At 36.4% G+C, this 16,023-nt stretch overlaps 1 protein-coding gene across 1 annotated transcript in view; it reads left to right on the top strand.

Annotated features, from left to right (window-relative positions):
* UNC13C (unc-13 homolog C) overlaps positions 1-16,023 on the top strand; it is a 136,382-nt gene that overhangs the window by 49,531 nt on the left and 70,828 nt on the right. The window contains exons 9-12 of the mRNA XM_066196662.1: positions 839-980; positions 7,714-7,883; positions 8,711-8,826; positions 10,234-10,397. Of these exons, the coding sequence (XP_066052759.1) occupies positions 839-980; positions 7,714-7,883; positions 8,711-8,826; positions 10,234-10,397 (592 nt within the window). The remainder of the gene's footprint in view (positions 1-838; positions 981-7,713; positions 7,884-8,710; positions 8,827-10,233; positions 10,398-16,023) is intronic.

Raw genomic sequence — 16,023 nt, 5'->3', positions numbered from 1 at the left:
ATACGTGCAAAATAACAAAGGCTACTGCTACTAAATGGTAAGAGCCAGAGCAAGCATCTTAGCTGCAGTTCTCCGGCTTTGGTAGCCTGCTCTTTGACAGTTCTGCTTTCTCCTGAGATTTCCACTTTTATGAATTATGATGGAAAATCAAATTCTATGTATTTATATTTGCCACTAAATTCATATCCATTAACTGTACACCCACATTAACTGTCAGAAAGGATAGAAAATACATAAACAGTTGATGATAATTGAGCTGAACTGTCACCCTCTCTGTAAATGTGTAGAAATTGTTCTGAAAGTCATGGCTCATCTCTTAAGAGAGTCAATGACAAATGATAGCCATGCCGCTCACATTTAGTTCTGTAAGCCACAGGGCATATTTTTTATATTATTGGAGGCTTTACTTTGGAAATGTTTGTTTGGATCTTTGGAGAAATTTTGGAAATTTTTATTAATTTGTTGGGGGGCAGGGAACTTTAGGGAACTATCAGACTCAAAAGGAGCTATCAACTTTATATTCCTTGCTATTTTGATGAAACCAAACTTTGAGAAAAGTATTTGAATTATGTGTGAAAAGTCTTTGGTTCTCAGTGGTGAATCTTTATATTTGCTACTCTTTTAAACTATATTTTAAAATATGATACAGTCCAGAAGGGTAGTTAGACAAACCTTGTCAGTCTCCAGAGTTACAGACTTTGGGGAAATAATCCAGAAATCTTTCCTTTACGATCCCTCACTTGGAGGCCTTTGTTTCCTGTTGCTGTTGTCACTCTCATTTACTTATTGGCAATAAAGGCTATGAGGGCTAAAGCACGTTTCTCTCCTTTTATCGCAGTTCTTTGTGCTCAGGGCTTACAGGCGAAGGACAAAACCGGCTCAAGTGACCCATATGTTACTGTGCAAGTTGGCAAAAACAAACGAAGAACAAAAACTATTTTTGGAAACTTGAATCCAGTATGGGATGAAAAATTCTATTTGTAAGTATAGAAAATGCTGCTGATATTGCTTTTTTTAATCTACATTTGGTTAATGTAGGTCTACTAAGTGAAATATTGGCTTAATTCGAAAATATGTTTTGTCTGTACTATGGCTATTCATAGCATTATGAAATTAGTGAGTTCTGAATAGAGAGAGCATCAAAATTTATTGTGGCTTTATCTTATAGTGATCATGCATCTTATAATTAAGGTGGTTTTTTGGGATCTGTTGGTGGTGTCTAATTATTCTAATCTTTAAAGGAACTCAAGTAACAGTTTTCATACGTCAATCTTACATACCAAGTATTGTCATTAGAAGGGCTTTCTTATGTGCCAGATACTGAGCATGCCAGGTAAATGTGGTTTTATTTGACACTGTGATTCTCCGAGGTGTAACTGGGGAATTTGGTAGTGACTGGTGTGCTCCAGGCTTGGGGTTGGTGTGTTTGTAATGTCCATACTTTCAGAAGACTGAGTGTTGTCTGAAGGTCAGATGTGGAGTGTATGGTATGATGGCATTGTTTCGTTTATTCTCATATTTCTTTCCTCCTATAAAGAGGGAAGAAGTTGTCACTATTCCTATCTATATAAACTGTGAAAACAATTTCTGTGAGGGTTCAGGCATTTGAAATAGAGCCCTGTTTTCTTCAAGAAGGTGCGATTTCATAACATGACAGGTTACCTTCTTATTATCTAGAACTTCTTTGGTTTTTGACCAAAATCTGCTATCTTATTGAGGTGGAGGTTAATGTTTCAGTAGAGTTTGAAAGAGTTTTGGTCCAAGATGCTGCTTCTATTTGTCTGGAAAAGGTACTAGAGAACCCAGCTGAATTAAATAATGTCTGGCATTCTTTTCACAGTTTCAAACACTTCATTAGAAATGAATGGGTAATTCAGAGAAACTTTGTACAAGATTCCTCTATCCAGAAAGTGAGGGTTTTTTGAGTTAACTGTGTTACTCTGGTAACAGTTGAAGTGTCGTACATCACTGAGTGGCTTTGAGTGACCAAAAGTAGGAGATTGATTCTTGCATTTTAATTGTAGGAACTGCATAATGTCAAAAATAGGATGAGCAATTCAGCAAATTTTGTAGGAAGTTTGTTGAATGTAGTTTCTCAAAGATGTGAGCTGGACTACAATAAAATGCCTGGAAACTTGAAAATTCTTTTTTTTTTTTTTTTTCCAGCACTAAGTATTACTATCATCTGCTGCCCTTTGGTTATACCCAAACCTTACTATAGCATGAACCTCCTGAAAAACTGCTTTGCACTGAATACATTTTCCAACATTTTTATAGCACATGTGCTTTCTGAAATAGTCTTCCTGACTTATTTAATGCTTTGGATTTCTACTGAAAGTATATGAGAATTTCTAAATTGTATTAAATAAACTATAAATGTTTAACCAGACGATTAAATCTAAAGTAAATCAATATAACTATTTAATTGACTCAGGAAGTATTATTTAAATTAGGCCCTATTAGTGGTAATTGATAGTTAAATCATGTTTAAAATCTAATAATAACCATCATTATAACTTTTAAATGATAAAATGCATAAATAAGATGTCTCAAAAATCTTACCATCCTTTACTTACTTATTATACCAAAGCATGTTTTTAAATCTTCCCATCTGTTCCAAAACAAGGACTTGGAAAAAACATTGGCTCCCCACTGTGCTTTTGCTCAGTCATACCACATGGAGTGAGGGCAGTGTGCTAGTTCTTAGAACCACACGTAACCCAGATATGATTGCTTGGTAACAATGAGAGAATGTTTCTAACAAGATGTAGCCTGATCCTCTGCTAAATGACCATGGGACACTGGCATAGATTTTAGCAGGGGACCTCATAAGGCACAACTAAAATAGAGCATTTTCATGCACAAGGTAGAGAAGCAAATAGGCCAACAGATGTTCATTTAATGAATGTAGTATAGGTGCTAAGGGCTTTGATCCTTTCTCCTGGCATTATTAGAAATGAGGTATCAGAGAAGTTTTGGTGGCTTTTTCAATGAAACATAAGTGATAGGAGAGTTTCTTTCAATGCCAGAGCATTGGAAGAGTCTTGCAGCTGTCGCCTTCTTTTTCTGGTTGAGTGTGGCATCAACCAGAAAAGGGACTGCATTTTCATTTTTTTTTTAATTACAGAAAGATATATTTTGAATGTATAGTTTACAGCTTTGTAGAAATCTTTAGTTTGATAATAAAAGTCTGCTCTTGTTCTTTTCTTGACTCATTTGACAGTTGGTTACTAGAATACAGAAATCTGTTTTGTCTGACAGTGTTGTCTAGGCTAGCACACATCTCCAAATTGCCCTGCTGTCTTTGCAGGTACCACCATTTCCTCTGACCATTCAAAAAAACCTCAGATACAATTGCATAATACAGAGGTCTTTCAAAGAACTGGATGATTATTTTACATTATTTATTTGTCCTATTTTGACTGTTAATAAGAGAGCAAAAGGGCTCTAATAAATATCTTCATTGGGTTTCTATTGCTGCTTTCAGTGCATGAAAACATTTGCCCAAGCTGATTTCCGTTATCCGGCTATAGATGTTCTTTCTTTAGAGTTACTTTAAAGCATAGCACTTGCACATTATTTATTCTGAAATAAATGATTAGTGGGTTCATTTAAAGCATTATTTACTGTCAGTGGCCAAGAGGACTTCACCAAAGTCCCTATCAACTGGTCTTTTATACATTCTTGATCAGCTGAGTTGACTTTTAAAAAATATGGTATTCATTGTATCTGAAAATAATATGATTGGTTAACTGCTTAAATGGTGCTCCAGTTTCCAGTCATACTTAAGCCAGTTTCGCCAGAATTGTTGAAACAGCTCAAGGATTGCCTCCTAAGCAAGAGTATATAACAGAGAATTAAATTACATAAAACAAATTGATTAATAAAGCCTACACATTAGTTTACTAGATTCATCCATTCTAAAAAATTTTCAATAATCAGCCAAGTTTCTGAGAGACATTCTACTAATTAAAATAACTGTATCGCACAGCCTCATCCCAAACCAAGAGAGCAGAACACCTCTAAGAAGCAATTCCAATGATAAATTATTTGTTCAGTAGTAATGTTTCTCAAAGTACAGCGTGCATGGTCTGAATCTTTTTTTTCAAACTGCTGTCAATCAAGATTAATTTTATACAACTCTCTTTTTGTTATGACAGAGTAAAATAATGCAAGAAAAAGCATAATTAGTCTCATTCTACTTTATCAGAAAGCATGGCCCGTGACAACACTGCTAAAGAATTGGGACTGTCCAGACTAGAGAAGAGACAAGTAGTGGAGGTAAGGATGTCTTTAAACACATCCTTTCTCCTGCAAAGAGGAAAGGAATAATCAATTTTCCATGCTTACTGTTATAGTAGAACAAGAAGTAATAGCCACAAATTACATTTAGAGAGGTTTAAATCAGACTTCAGAAAAAGTTTGCCAGGAGTGGGGCTAATGAATTTCTGGAAGAGATATCCTGAGGGACCGTGGAACTGTCTGTGAACAAAAAACCTAAGAACAAAGTGGACATAGCAATGGTCTGGATCTGATTCTGCCTTGCAGTAATGGCAATAATAATAAACATGAGGGGTAATAAAAGCAATAAGTGGCTTCCTGAATTTACTGAAGGTAGCACAATATCACTTAGTTGTCATTTTAACATTGGTGCAGATCTCTTAGAGATCAGGTCATGCCAGTGCCTCTAATATTAAATTTACATTGACTTACTGCTGTAAAGTTACTTTATTATTACAATTTTATTACTCTAGCCATTAGAATAAGCTGGAATTCTATGAGGATTATTTCATGTCTGTGTAGCATTCTGGAAATGCAAAAGTAATGTAGTATCACCAGATTGTTGGTAAATTATTAAAACTGTCTCTTCTGTCTTGCATCTCTGAACAGACTGCAACTTCTCTAGTTTTCAGACGCATCAGTAGCTTCATTCTCTGTGTGTTAGAGGACAATTCATTTCTCATCTTCCTGTTTCACACTTCTGTGAATGCTTTTACTGAGCACATAAAGCAAAGTGGCTATAAGAGGAACACTGAAAGTAGGCATATGTTGTCTAGCCTTTAATTCTCTGGGCTGATTTTTCTGGAGTAAACAGAAGCAGGAGTTGCAGCCAGAGCTTCTGGTCAGATGTTAGCAGTGACAAGTTGTAAAGCAGAATGTGCATGTCATTACACAGGGCTGTTTCTGAGTCTGGGCAGGTAAGTGGGATCATTGAGAGACAGCTCTGTAACTTTAGCAGTAAACCTCCTTGCAGTCACACTGCCACAGGGCAGGCCAGGAGGAAATACTTGTTCATCCACTCTTCAGTTTTTAAACACAAATCCATGCTATTTTTGTGGTCTTGCTCAGGAACATTACAAATGTAGCAGAGCTGACTCTGTGCTGAAGTTTCGGCACAAAGACAAACACGAGTTAACACAATGGTTGTGCCAGGTGTCACCATGTTTCAGTGACCCAAGATTAAAGGAGAAAAGGATGCTGAAGACAATCATAGGATATCAGGGAATAGTACAGTCATCCTGACCATCTCAATAAATATTTCTTAATCAGCTAAGTGTATATCAGAGGGAAATTCATGTTGTCTCAGGAGAATAAAAATATGATGTTTGTGCTGAAGTACACAATGACTTTTTATATGCAGCATCTGCCAGAGAATCCAAGCAGGAATAAAACCTCTATTGGAAACACAGGTATGGTGATGAGGGTCACATAAATACCTCCCCAGTGACAGATCTCCCTATGTCACTATAGAAATCCCCTGTCAATTATTTCTGTTGGGTGCACAGCTAAATGCAATTCAGGACTTTAGCAATTTTAAGCAGTAACTTAGAGCTACATTTCAGGAGAATGAAATGGTTTCTGTGTTTAGCCTAGTTTCTTAAGGCAGCGATGTTTATTTGATCCATCTCTGTCTTCCTACATCTTATGTGTCCTTCCCAATGGCTTTTGAATTTTGTGATCAGAGTCAGTCAAAGAAATTTCACAGATTGCCAAGTAGTATGTCTGTCATGTTCTATGAAAATATGTGGTCAGAGAGGGATGAGATGCTAACTGTCCTCAGTACAAGCTCACCCCATAACAGATATCAGGAGTTCACATGAAGGGGTAATTTATGAAAACCCCAACTGTGGGAGAAGATTCAATAGGTTATTGTGGTTGGTTGGATGTCAGGGAAGCCAGTCATAAGACAAAAGGAAAACGGACTTTATTAGTTTTGCTAATCATGGAACAATGTACATTTTAATTACCAGAATTATCTGCAAAGTTAAAATCTGGAATACAGACAGACACAAGGATTTCTGTGACACTGAATAGCACAGTGTGGCAGAGTAAAAGCTGTGCATGCCATTTTTAGTGTCTGATTGGCCTTGACAGTAATAATACCATTTACAGCACTTTATACTTCCAAAGCCCATTACCACCACTAATTAATTCTTAGAATACCCCTGAGGGGTGCTGCTTGGAAGATAAGTTGGAGTATTACTGTTTTAACACTGAAAACAGAGACAGATCACTAAGCAGTGATAGTGCTTGGAATAGAATTTGAGAAAAACCTCTTAATCAAGTGTCAAAGTAAGGCCCTGCTGAAGATGTACATCTGCTGTTACGTTTCAAAGCCATATTTAAAGATAAACAAAGATATGTAATATATAAAATATTTCTGTAGCATTAGTGAATGGATATTAAAAACATACTTTGTGTGGATGCATGAGTATGGTATGGATTTAACTGATGCCAGCTCTGTACTAGTCAAACATCAGCAGAAAGTTTTCACTGACCCAAACCTCTGTAGTCAGTGTTGGGGTATTCCAATCAAGTCATCAAAAGCCATCACCAATGGATAGCAAACAGTCCTCATTGTGCCTTGTAGGACTAAGCAGGAATAGAGTTCCTTTTCCATTTCTGTGCAAATAAATGCAGGGTGCAGCTGGGAGTAGAATTTTTTATCCCCTGTGTACTCTGCAGATTGCAAGTGAAGCCAGTCTCATGCCCTCATACACCCAGCAGTTTCTCAAATCCACTCAACCCAGGGGGGGTTAGTAAGCCACTTACATTTACAAGAAATTTTTTAGAACATGGCATGGTCCCTACTCTTTCTCCTTACTAGGGAATGGAGGTCTTGAAGAGCATCAATGTATCTTTTTTAAAAAGCAGATACTTATTTTCCTGGGGTTTTCTGATTGTCTTTCTTTTCTTGCTGGGATGTTTGTGCATACTTCTTGTTTTTTAACAAACACTTCCTGACGAACACTGGAAATAGTCTTTAAATTGTTTTTCTTGCTTTTTGTATTATGCCATACTACTTTGGTAGTTTACTGTATGTACTACGTGGCATTGCAAAACAAATAAACTTGACCTAACTGTATCTTTCCTAAGATATTTGTTAAATAATAGCATCAAGAAGTATGAATTTCATATTAAAAATTTGAATGAGCAGTTATTGACATTCCTAAATACAATATCTATGTATATATAATTGAATCAATGTATTCTCTTTATATGTAGTAATTTTCATACATATAGTAATTGTAGTTTTGTCCCTGGCAGTCTGGGATGGCCTTTTATTCCTCTGGATGTTGCAGGTTGTTTGTGCTTTGACATTTGGTGCAGTTAAGCAAGCGTGTGGAGCTGGAGTTTAATGAATTAGACAGCAGTGCAGAGTAATATAGTTTATATATCACTCACATTTTGTGTTTTATTTTGTTTTTCCAGTGAATGTCATAACTCGACAGATAGAATAAAAGTAAGAGTATGGGATGAAGATGATGATATCAAATCTAGAGTAAAACAACATTTCAAAAAGGAATCAGATGACTTCCTTGGGCAAACAATCATTGAAGTAAGAACACTGAGTGGAGAAATGGATGTATGGTATAATTTAGGTATGATCCTTACTGATTTTTTAAAACAAATTTAGGTAGTCTTACTGTCTTTAACTTTGTGACTTCAAAATAAGTAGCTTTGGTACCAATGCATGACTTCTAAAATAATAAACATTACAGGTTGATTTGAAAATTAAATCCCCTGCTGCCCATCCCCCTGTGCCACTGGCAGGGAAGGGGTAGACAAAAATCAGGAGTGAAGTAAACCTATGAAAAAGGGATGGGTGAGGGAAAGGTGTGTTTTAAGATCTGGGTTTATTTTTCACTATCCTACTCTGATTTCACTGGTAACAAATTGATTTTCCCGCAAGTCAAGTCTGGTTTTGGCCATGGCAGTAACTGGTAAGTAATCTGTTCCCCATCCTCCTCTTGACCCATGAGGCTTTCATTAGATTTTCTGTCCCTGTCCAGCAGAGGAAAGGAGGTGATAGAGCAGCTTTGGTGGACACCTACCAGAATCAACCCATCACATTCAGACAGAGTAGTCCAGGTTGTTGATAAAATCTTCATAACTAAAGGGAAATAATAATAATTAGTACAGATATTAGGTATAAAATTAAAGTAATTTCAATTGATATGGAGAAAGTAGTAAATAAATAGCTCTGCAGCCTTGTTTGGATATGTGAGATAAGAAAGATTCTTTACTCCATAGTTAGATACTGTATTTTGCACCTGAACCTTGTGTGAGGTACTAAAAAACATTCTCGTTTTCAACAGTGGGACTCCATGGCTTTTAAAAGATTAAACTAGAACAATTTATGAAAGCTTTTCGTATGACATACATATGTTCTTGGTAGTTTCTAATGTATTACTTTTCCACTCTTCAGAAAAGCGAACAGATAAATCGGCTGTCTCTGGTGCCATTAGACTGAAAATCAACGTTGAAATTGAAGGAGAGGAGAAAGTTGCTCCCTATCATGTGCAGTACACCTGTCTACATGAGGTAAGTTGGAGAAGTTATGATATACAGTACAGAAATTACTGTTCAGTTTTTGCATGAATAAGGAAAAAATGCTACAGGACATTAGAACACTGAAACAAGTAACTGCTGCTGTACCTCAAGACAAGTTTATTTTAGATTTCCCATTCTGTATTGCTGAGGAAGTATCAGGTTCAGAGGAAAGGGTAGAATAATGACATAAGACCAACAAACAGATCATTCCTGCCAGGAGGCGGTTAGAAAAAGTGGTTTAGCCAGATAAACTCTCCCTGAACATTTTTTGATTTGGCACTTTGATACACGATTGCTAAGATCAGGAATATACAAACATTTCTATATATTACAGAAGTATACTGTAAAGTATTTCTCTGGTTTTCAAAAGTAATTCATATTTTGGAGAGTGAGAAGAAGGAGAAACACAGATATGATAAAATCTAATTTTCCTTTCGACTAGTTCGCTTTCGTCGACATTGAAAAAAATCAACACCGATAAATAGGTGTGTTTTCTGAAAGATTTTCTTTGTAACTGATTACTCTTCCTTCAAATAGTGGTCCATGTAGAAAATCTATTCTGGAAATACAAGTAGTTTCTGAAAGCTGATAGCTAATATGTGGTTGAAAGTTCACCACTGGCATGGAGCCACAAGATCCCATTGTTCGCCGTTTGTAAAATCAGATATTTAGGGCATTTGTGCTGAGAGATTTTGACCTGAAATTTCAAATGTTGGGCCTATGAAGTAAATGACAATATTCAAATGCTTTAAGATAATCCAAGAGACAGTCATGGGCTAATGAGCAAAACTGAAAGTACTTTGAAGTTTTAGGGGATTTTTTTTCAGTCACTGAAAATTGGATATAAAATCTGTTGCATTTTGTGAATACATATGCAGTTGTGGAATTTGTGGATGCATACAGATCTAGGCACTCTGAGCAGCATTCTGTGCCTTGGATGTCAAGTTTAGTACCCTCCCAAGGGTACTAAATCTACCCTTTATTGCACACCTTGCACAACTTGAGAGGCACCTGCAGTATTTCTGTTAGCTCCCTGTAACTTAAGGGCTTAAAAATAATGAATTTGAAATTTATTGGTCAGAGATACAACTAAAATTGAAACACGCTGTAATAAGTATTACAGCATCACGGTTACATTCATTAACAAGGGCATATAAAAGAGAAGTTTCTGCACTATTTTATGCTGCAGTTTTTCTGTGCCAGTTAGCAGGCAGGACTTTATTTCAAGGAGATACAATGTTCTGCGTCACAAGTCTGCTGACTAATTTGAGCTAGTTTTTGGAAAAATAATTTTTAAATGGACTAACAATTCACATGTTGATGACTATATGTAGGATATATTTTCAGAATACTTCTTAAAAGCCAAAATTTCATGTTTGAAACATTTCTTACCATTAGAATCTCTTCCATTACTTGACGGAAGTGAAGTCTAACGGTGTGGTGAAAATCCCCGAAGTGAAAGGCGATGAGGCCTGGAAGGTGTACTTCGATGACGCTGCACAAGAGATTGTGGATGAGTTTGCCATGCGCTATGGAATTGAATACATTTATCAAGCTATGACGTAAGTGTTATCATGGCTGGCTTTTCTGCTTTGTTGTTAACAATGTGTTTGAGGGAGGTAACGAATTCCAAGCCTCTGTGATTTCATTTGCCATTTCTCTTCCATCCTGCTTTAAAATTCTTGTCATTTTTGTCCATCTGATTTTCACTGAGGTGCTTCTCATCTGCAGTGGCTTTAAGGTGTAAGCATTTTATAAGCTGTTACTGGTATTACTGCTAATGCATTCCTTAATCCTTATGATACCGATCTATAGAACAGTTCAGAAAGGCTTCCAGTGTTCCAGATGCAAGCAGAACAGGGTTTTACAAGCTTTGTACTCTTTTCCAGGACTACAGAACAACAGCAATGGTTATAGTGAGCTTCCACACTCCATGTAAATAATTAGTGCAAACCATTTTTAACAGTACCAAGACCTGTTACTGCAATGCCCGTTCTGAAGTAGCTGTCTGAACACCTTAGAACACAGCACTAGGAGACGTGAGAGATCTATTGTGTTCTCAATTTATCCAGCAAAAAGTTTTCTGGTGAAAAGGACTATATTCTGCTGGAGCTGTAGAAAAAAATAGATTTTTTTTTCCATATAGAAACCTGATATTGTGGTATTTTTAATCAGAACATCTCTCATTTTTTTGCATCTCTTTACCTCCTAAAAAGAAGAGTCTTATAATGTATGAAGGGACATAAAAATCTGAAGTTTTCTTTTTATTGCAGAATATAATGGCAACCTGCTATTGCAATGAGCTTATCTTTCACTTTTTGTAGCTGTCTATGAATTATAGTATTGTTCATCTGATAGAAGTATAGGGAATGTATTTTGTAATATACACATTTTTAATGATATTCCTTCAAGGAACTTTTACAGCATTGCACAGAATAATTAATGAAACTTGAGATATGAAACTCTGTTTTATATTTAAACTACATATGGACGAATCCATGTGTTGATTTTCATGAGTATTTGTGTTTCTGTGTTTAGTTTCTCTGCAGCTCTGTGTGATTGCTATGTTATTAGCTTATCTTGGTATTGTAGTTTTCTGATTTGATTTAAAATGGTATGGCATTTTTGCCAAAATGTTAGTGATAGAGTTGTTCCTGCTGCGTGTAACAAAATGAATTCAAGATTTGACAGAATGAATTGTTAAGAGCTATTAATGGCAAAGGAGGGCTGTTATTAGAGATTTGCATAAGAAATAAAGGGCTGATTTAGCATTAGTTTTGTCTTAATCAACTACTGGGGTGATAGTTATCTCAATATAACATGGCTGTATTTTTAACAGACAACCTTAACCCCAAAATTATTTTGAATTTTGTTTTTCTTCATCTCTTGGGGTATTAAAATACTGCAAAATTTTACAGAAAGTTTGAAACTTATTTTAGAAATTCAGATGTTGCAAAAGTCAGCATTGCAGAAGTAGCAATATAACTGATGTGAGTATATATTTTTTACTTAAAAGTAATAGAAATTGACAGATTATGTTTTTATATAAAGAAGATGCTTTATTTTTATCTCAGTAAATAACATGAAGTACAGATATGCATTAGAAGTAAGCAAATTTAGTCTGCACATCTAACATGGAGCTAGGCAAGTACTCCAACCCATTTTTCAGGAGTCCTTACTCAGAAATTCTAGCAAAGCCATTTTAAGTTAATTGACCTATTTTGCCTTGTCATTTTGTTCTTGCTTTCTTCTATACCTTTTCCCCCAAATTTTCTTGATGTTGTTGACTGTAAACTAGGTGTCTGAAGGAAGATGTAATGAGAAAGTGAATTCAGTATTGATAGTCACAAGAAATAAAAGCTCATTGCCCTCATACCCACATCCTTGTATGTTTTAACATGTTGCATGTCAAGAATGAGTACTGCCTTTTTGAGGGACAGCTCCAGCCTGTTTAAGTTAGAAATAAAATCAGTGATAAGTGTAATTTCAAGTAATACTTGGACAAGAATATATATTTTTATATATTGTTTTGCTGATTCATCTGCAGACACATCTCAGAGCATTCAGACTTTGGGGAGAAGAGTAGTGAAGACACTAAGTCTATTTGTCATGAGGAATTTTCTTTTTGACTGTTATCCGCTGATTTTATTTCTTTTTATGAGATTACTTTTTTCTTCTGGAACAATTTTAGTGGCAGGAAGAAAATGTACAGCTTCTTGATTTGGAAAATAGAATTATCAGATTGCATTTGGTAACAAAGATCTCCTACTAAAACAAAAGCAATATTCTACTATACAGCAGAGAGAGAATTTGAATGTAATCACTTTGCCCAGAGGAATATTGTGTAAGCATTTTTTGCTTGAGATTCTAGTTGCAGAGTACTTCTACTGCATGTCTCATGATAACATTGCAAATTAAAATGTTTGTGTTTGTAAATGCAAAACTGACTAAGCTTTAATACCTCAGGATCCAGATCTCAGAAAACATCTGCACTTCATCAGGCTACGTGAGTTTTAGGATGCTGCTAATGAGGTGTTCTTTTTGCCTGAATGTGGTTTTTAGTATGTATATTTATTTTAAAGTTAGATATTATATAAAGTTTCAGTGCTGCTTAATGATACTCAGCCTTGACCCTTTTAAGTATGGATAGATGGCATATGCTGGAGTAGGAACACATGCCTTTCTGCATTTCTACACAGCATAAACCTGATTAAGCTTCTCTAAAGTACCCCTGTCAAAAGTGATTTGGCATCCTGTCCCACTACAGCAGTAAACAATCTCACTTGTCTATCATTTCTGGTTCGTGATGGTGGCCTTGTTGTCTATGATCCCTTAATAAGCCCTGAAGATTTCCTTCTGTCTCATATTTTTTTTCCTTTAGAGCGCAGAAATAATATTTCAAAAATTTAGTCATGATTTTCAAAATACAGTGAATATACTCATGCTGACACATGGGAATCAGCCCAGAAGATATCACACAGGTGGTTACCTGTCTGCTCTAGTCACTGTCCCCAGTGAGACCATTCTCACCACGCTTAGAAGGAGAATGAACTCAGGTGTGGTTGCACCTCTTACTAGAGATAGGAACACCTCCACATTTTTATGAGATAAATGTAGACACTTTTTCCCTAAAGATGCTGCCTTAGAAGGGATGTTTTATTCTCAAGATATGGATTACAACTGCACAGTTCCTGAGCAAGTTAATCTACTTTAAGTTACCAATTGTAGAATTCATGGGCGTAGAAAAACAGCCATCGACCCAAACCAAAATACAACAGAAAGACTGATTCTGTTGCAGTAATTGCAGCTCTTTGAAGTCTTGACTGTACAGGCTACATAATCCACTCTTCCTCCTTATGATTATTTTATTCTTCCGCTCCTCGTGGAGTCTGTATTAGGAAAAGTGAGACAATTACAGCCATTATTACAGGGTTCAGATGAGAATTTTTTTGGTTTTTTGTGATGGGTAGCAGCCAGGCAGATGCTGTTAGCCACACAACTGGTACGTGTGACTCCCAGAAGTACAAGCAAGGATGTGTGAGACAAAAGGATGGAAAATAAGTATCACAGAAAACAGCAAGAAAAAGTAGAAAAACAGCACAATGATCCAGCTGGCCTTTATTTTGATGACTGTGGTGATTAATGGCAGTTTATGCTGTAAATTCGATGTCTAGAAGGAATCATACTGGAACTTTATTCACTCTGCAGTAACTTTTTTCCTGTCATTCATCTTTCAACATAATTTGTTTCTCTTTAGAAGGCAAAAATCTGAGCACGTATTGAAACAGTGTTTGACTAGACACTGAAATTACACATAATATCAGCAACCTGAATTTACTGTGTAATAGAGTCAAGTGCAATAAAAGCTCTATTAAGATCTTTATTTCTTACTGGCAAGAGTCACCACAGGTAGAGCCTAATGATTCTCAATCAGCAACAGAGCTCTCATTCCAGCAGGTTAATGGGCACTAACTATGTCATCTTGTTCTCCTGCTAGTTTTCAATTAATGTGGCGGCATTGCAAAAAGCACACAAATCGCCCATTAAACTAATTTTTTATTGATAGCATTTGCTTACTGATGAGTACAGCACATCAATTAGACTTCTTTCTTCGCTAATTCATGCTAGCAGAAATATTGGAAGAATCCCAGGCACTGTCTGTGGGTCAGGAAATTGCATAGTAAGAAAGTTGGAGCAAGCAGACCTGGTTTCAGACACCACAGTAGCTTAAGCAGTGCAGCCTTGCTCTAAAATGTGTGAGGCTTAGCAATGGTTGCTGTGACATCATGTGGCCACTAGAAATTGTTAATAACTCATGCTATTGGCTGCTGTATTCAAAGACCTGCGAAAACAAGGGCAGGGGTTTACTTTGATTTATTCATTTTAGCAAGCAAAAGGAATCCAGGTATCTTGCAGGTAGCTGATAACCTGAGTTATCAGCACTCAGAGTCATGACCCATATTGTGTACTTAATGGGTTCTGTGAACATTGGAGATTTTAATTAAATTATGGTGAGAAAAAAAGATCTGTCACAGATGCTTTATCAGAATTTTCACTAAGCACATTACAGGTAAACAAGGCAGTGATACAATAAGGACATAAATTATACCAAGTGTTTTAAATTTTCCTTGGGAAAAATTGATACAGTTTGAGTCTGTACCAATTCTTCAGGATAAGAATTCAGTACAGGTCATGGGTAGCTCACTGTGAAATGGTTAGAGGATCCTGCAGAAGTCACCTTAAAAAGCTGACCCAAACAATATTTCCACGTTTGTCTGCCATGTTCCCTGAAGGCAATTGAGACAATCTCAATGATTTCTCTGCTGTTGACTGCTCCTTTTGCCTGCCTTCTACCTCAGCAGAGCATGTGTCACAGGTGTGACTCTAAGGCCGGTGGGGTTATTAGTGCTTTTTTATCTCCAGATTGATGTTATTTGTGCACTAAGGACCTTTAAGTCCACTAAAAGACTTTTGGAAATTAAAGGTCATCAGTAGAAGTATTAATTATTTTTTCAAATTTTGAAAACTGGTTCTGATCATCCCAACGTATATTTCCCAAACTTGCTCACAGATAAGGAGATATTTCTATTAGCTTTAAAGGTTACCTTTATTGGTGAGAACCACCTGACATCACTATTGTATTTTATTACAAAGGAAAGTATTATTCTTCTACTTGACAGAAAACATGTGACATATAATGAAAGACTTTTCTGAGGGGTAGAAGACTGTTGTTCTTTTGTTGAATTCACATTTCAGTCTTCAAAAGAACTTCTTGAAAATACTGGCAATGAATTAAAGGTTTGGTAACACTATTCTGTGAGCATATAGGTGGGAATGCTGGATTCTAGTCTTGGACCGTGTGATTGGTTTCTGTGTAGTTTTGTGCAGTTTCTCTCAGTTATGTAAAATGCAGATAATAGCACTTAATGATTGCCCCTACAGAAAAATAATCTTGAATGATGCCTTGAAAGATGATATGGGCAGGGACAACAGTTAAGGGTATTTGGCTTAAGTTCAGCAGGAGAGTTCAATTGTACCTTGTGTTAATTTTTTTCTTGGAAGGGCATTAGTGCCCAGGTGGTTCAGGTCCAGCACACTGCTCTGCCTTATGCTCCTGAGGAGGAAGAGGAGAGAGGAGCCAGAGACTCCAGCTAAGAGGAGCATGTGGCCAAATCAGGACCTTCAGTC

This window comes from Chamaea fasciata, unplaced genomic scaffold (assembly GCF_029207755.1).
Source record: "Chamaea fasciata isolate MVZ Bird 193981 ecotype frontalis unplaced genomic scaffold, bChaFas1.0.hap1 SCAF_14, whole genome shotgun sequence".
NCBI classification, from domain to species: domain Eukaryota; kingdom Metazoa; phylum Chordata; class Aves; order Passeriformes; family Sylviidae; genus Chamaea; species Chamaea fasciata.
This window is presented reverse-complemented; position numbering and strand designations above follow the sequence as displayed.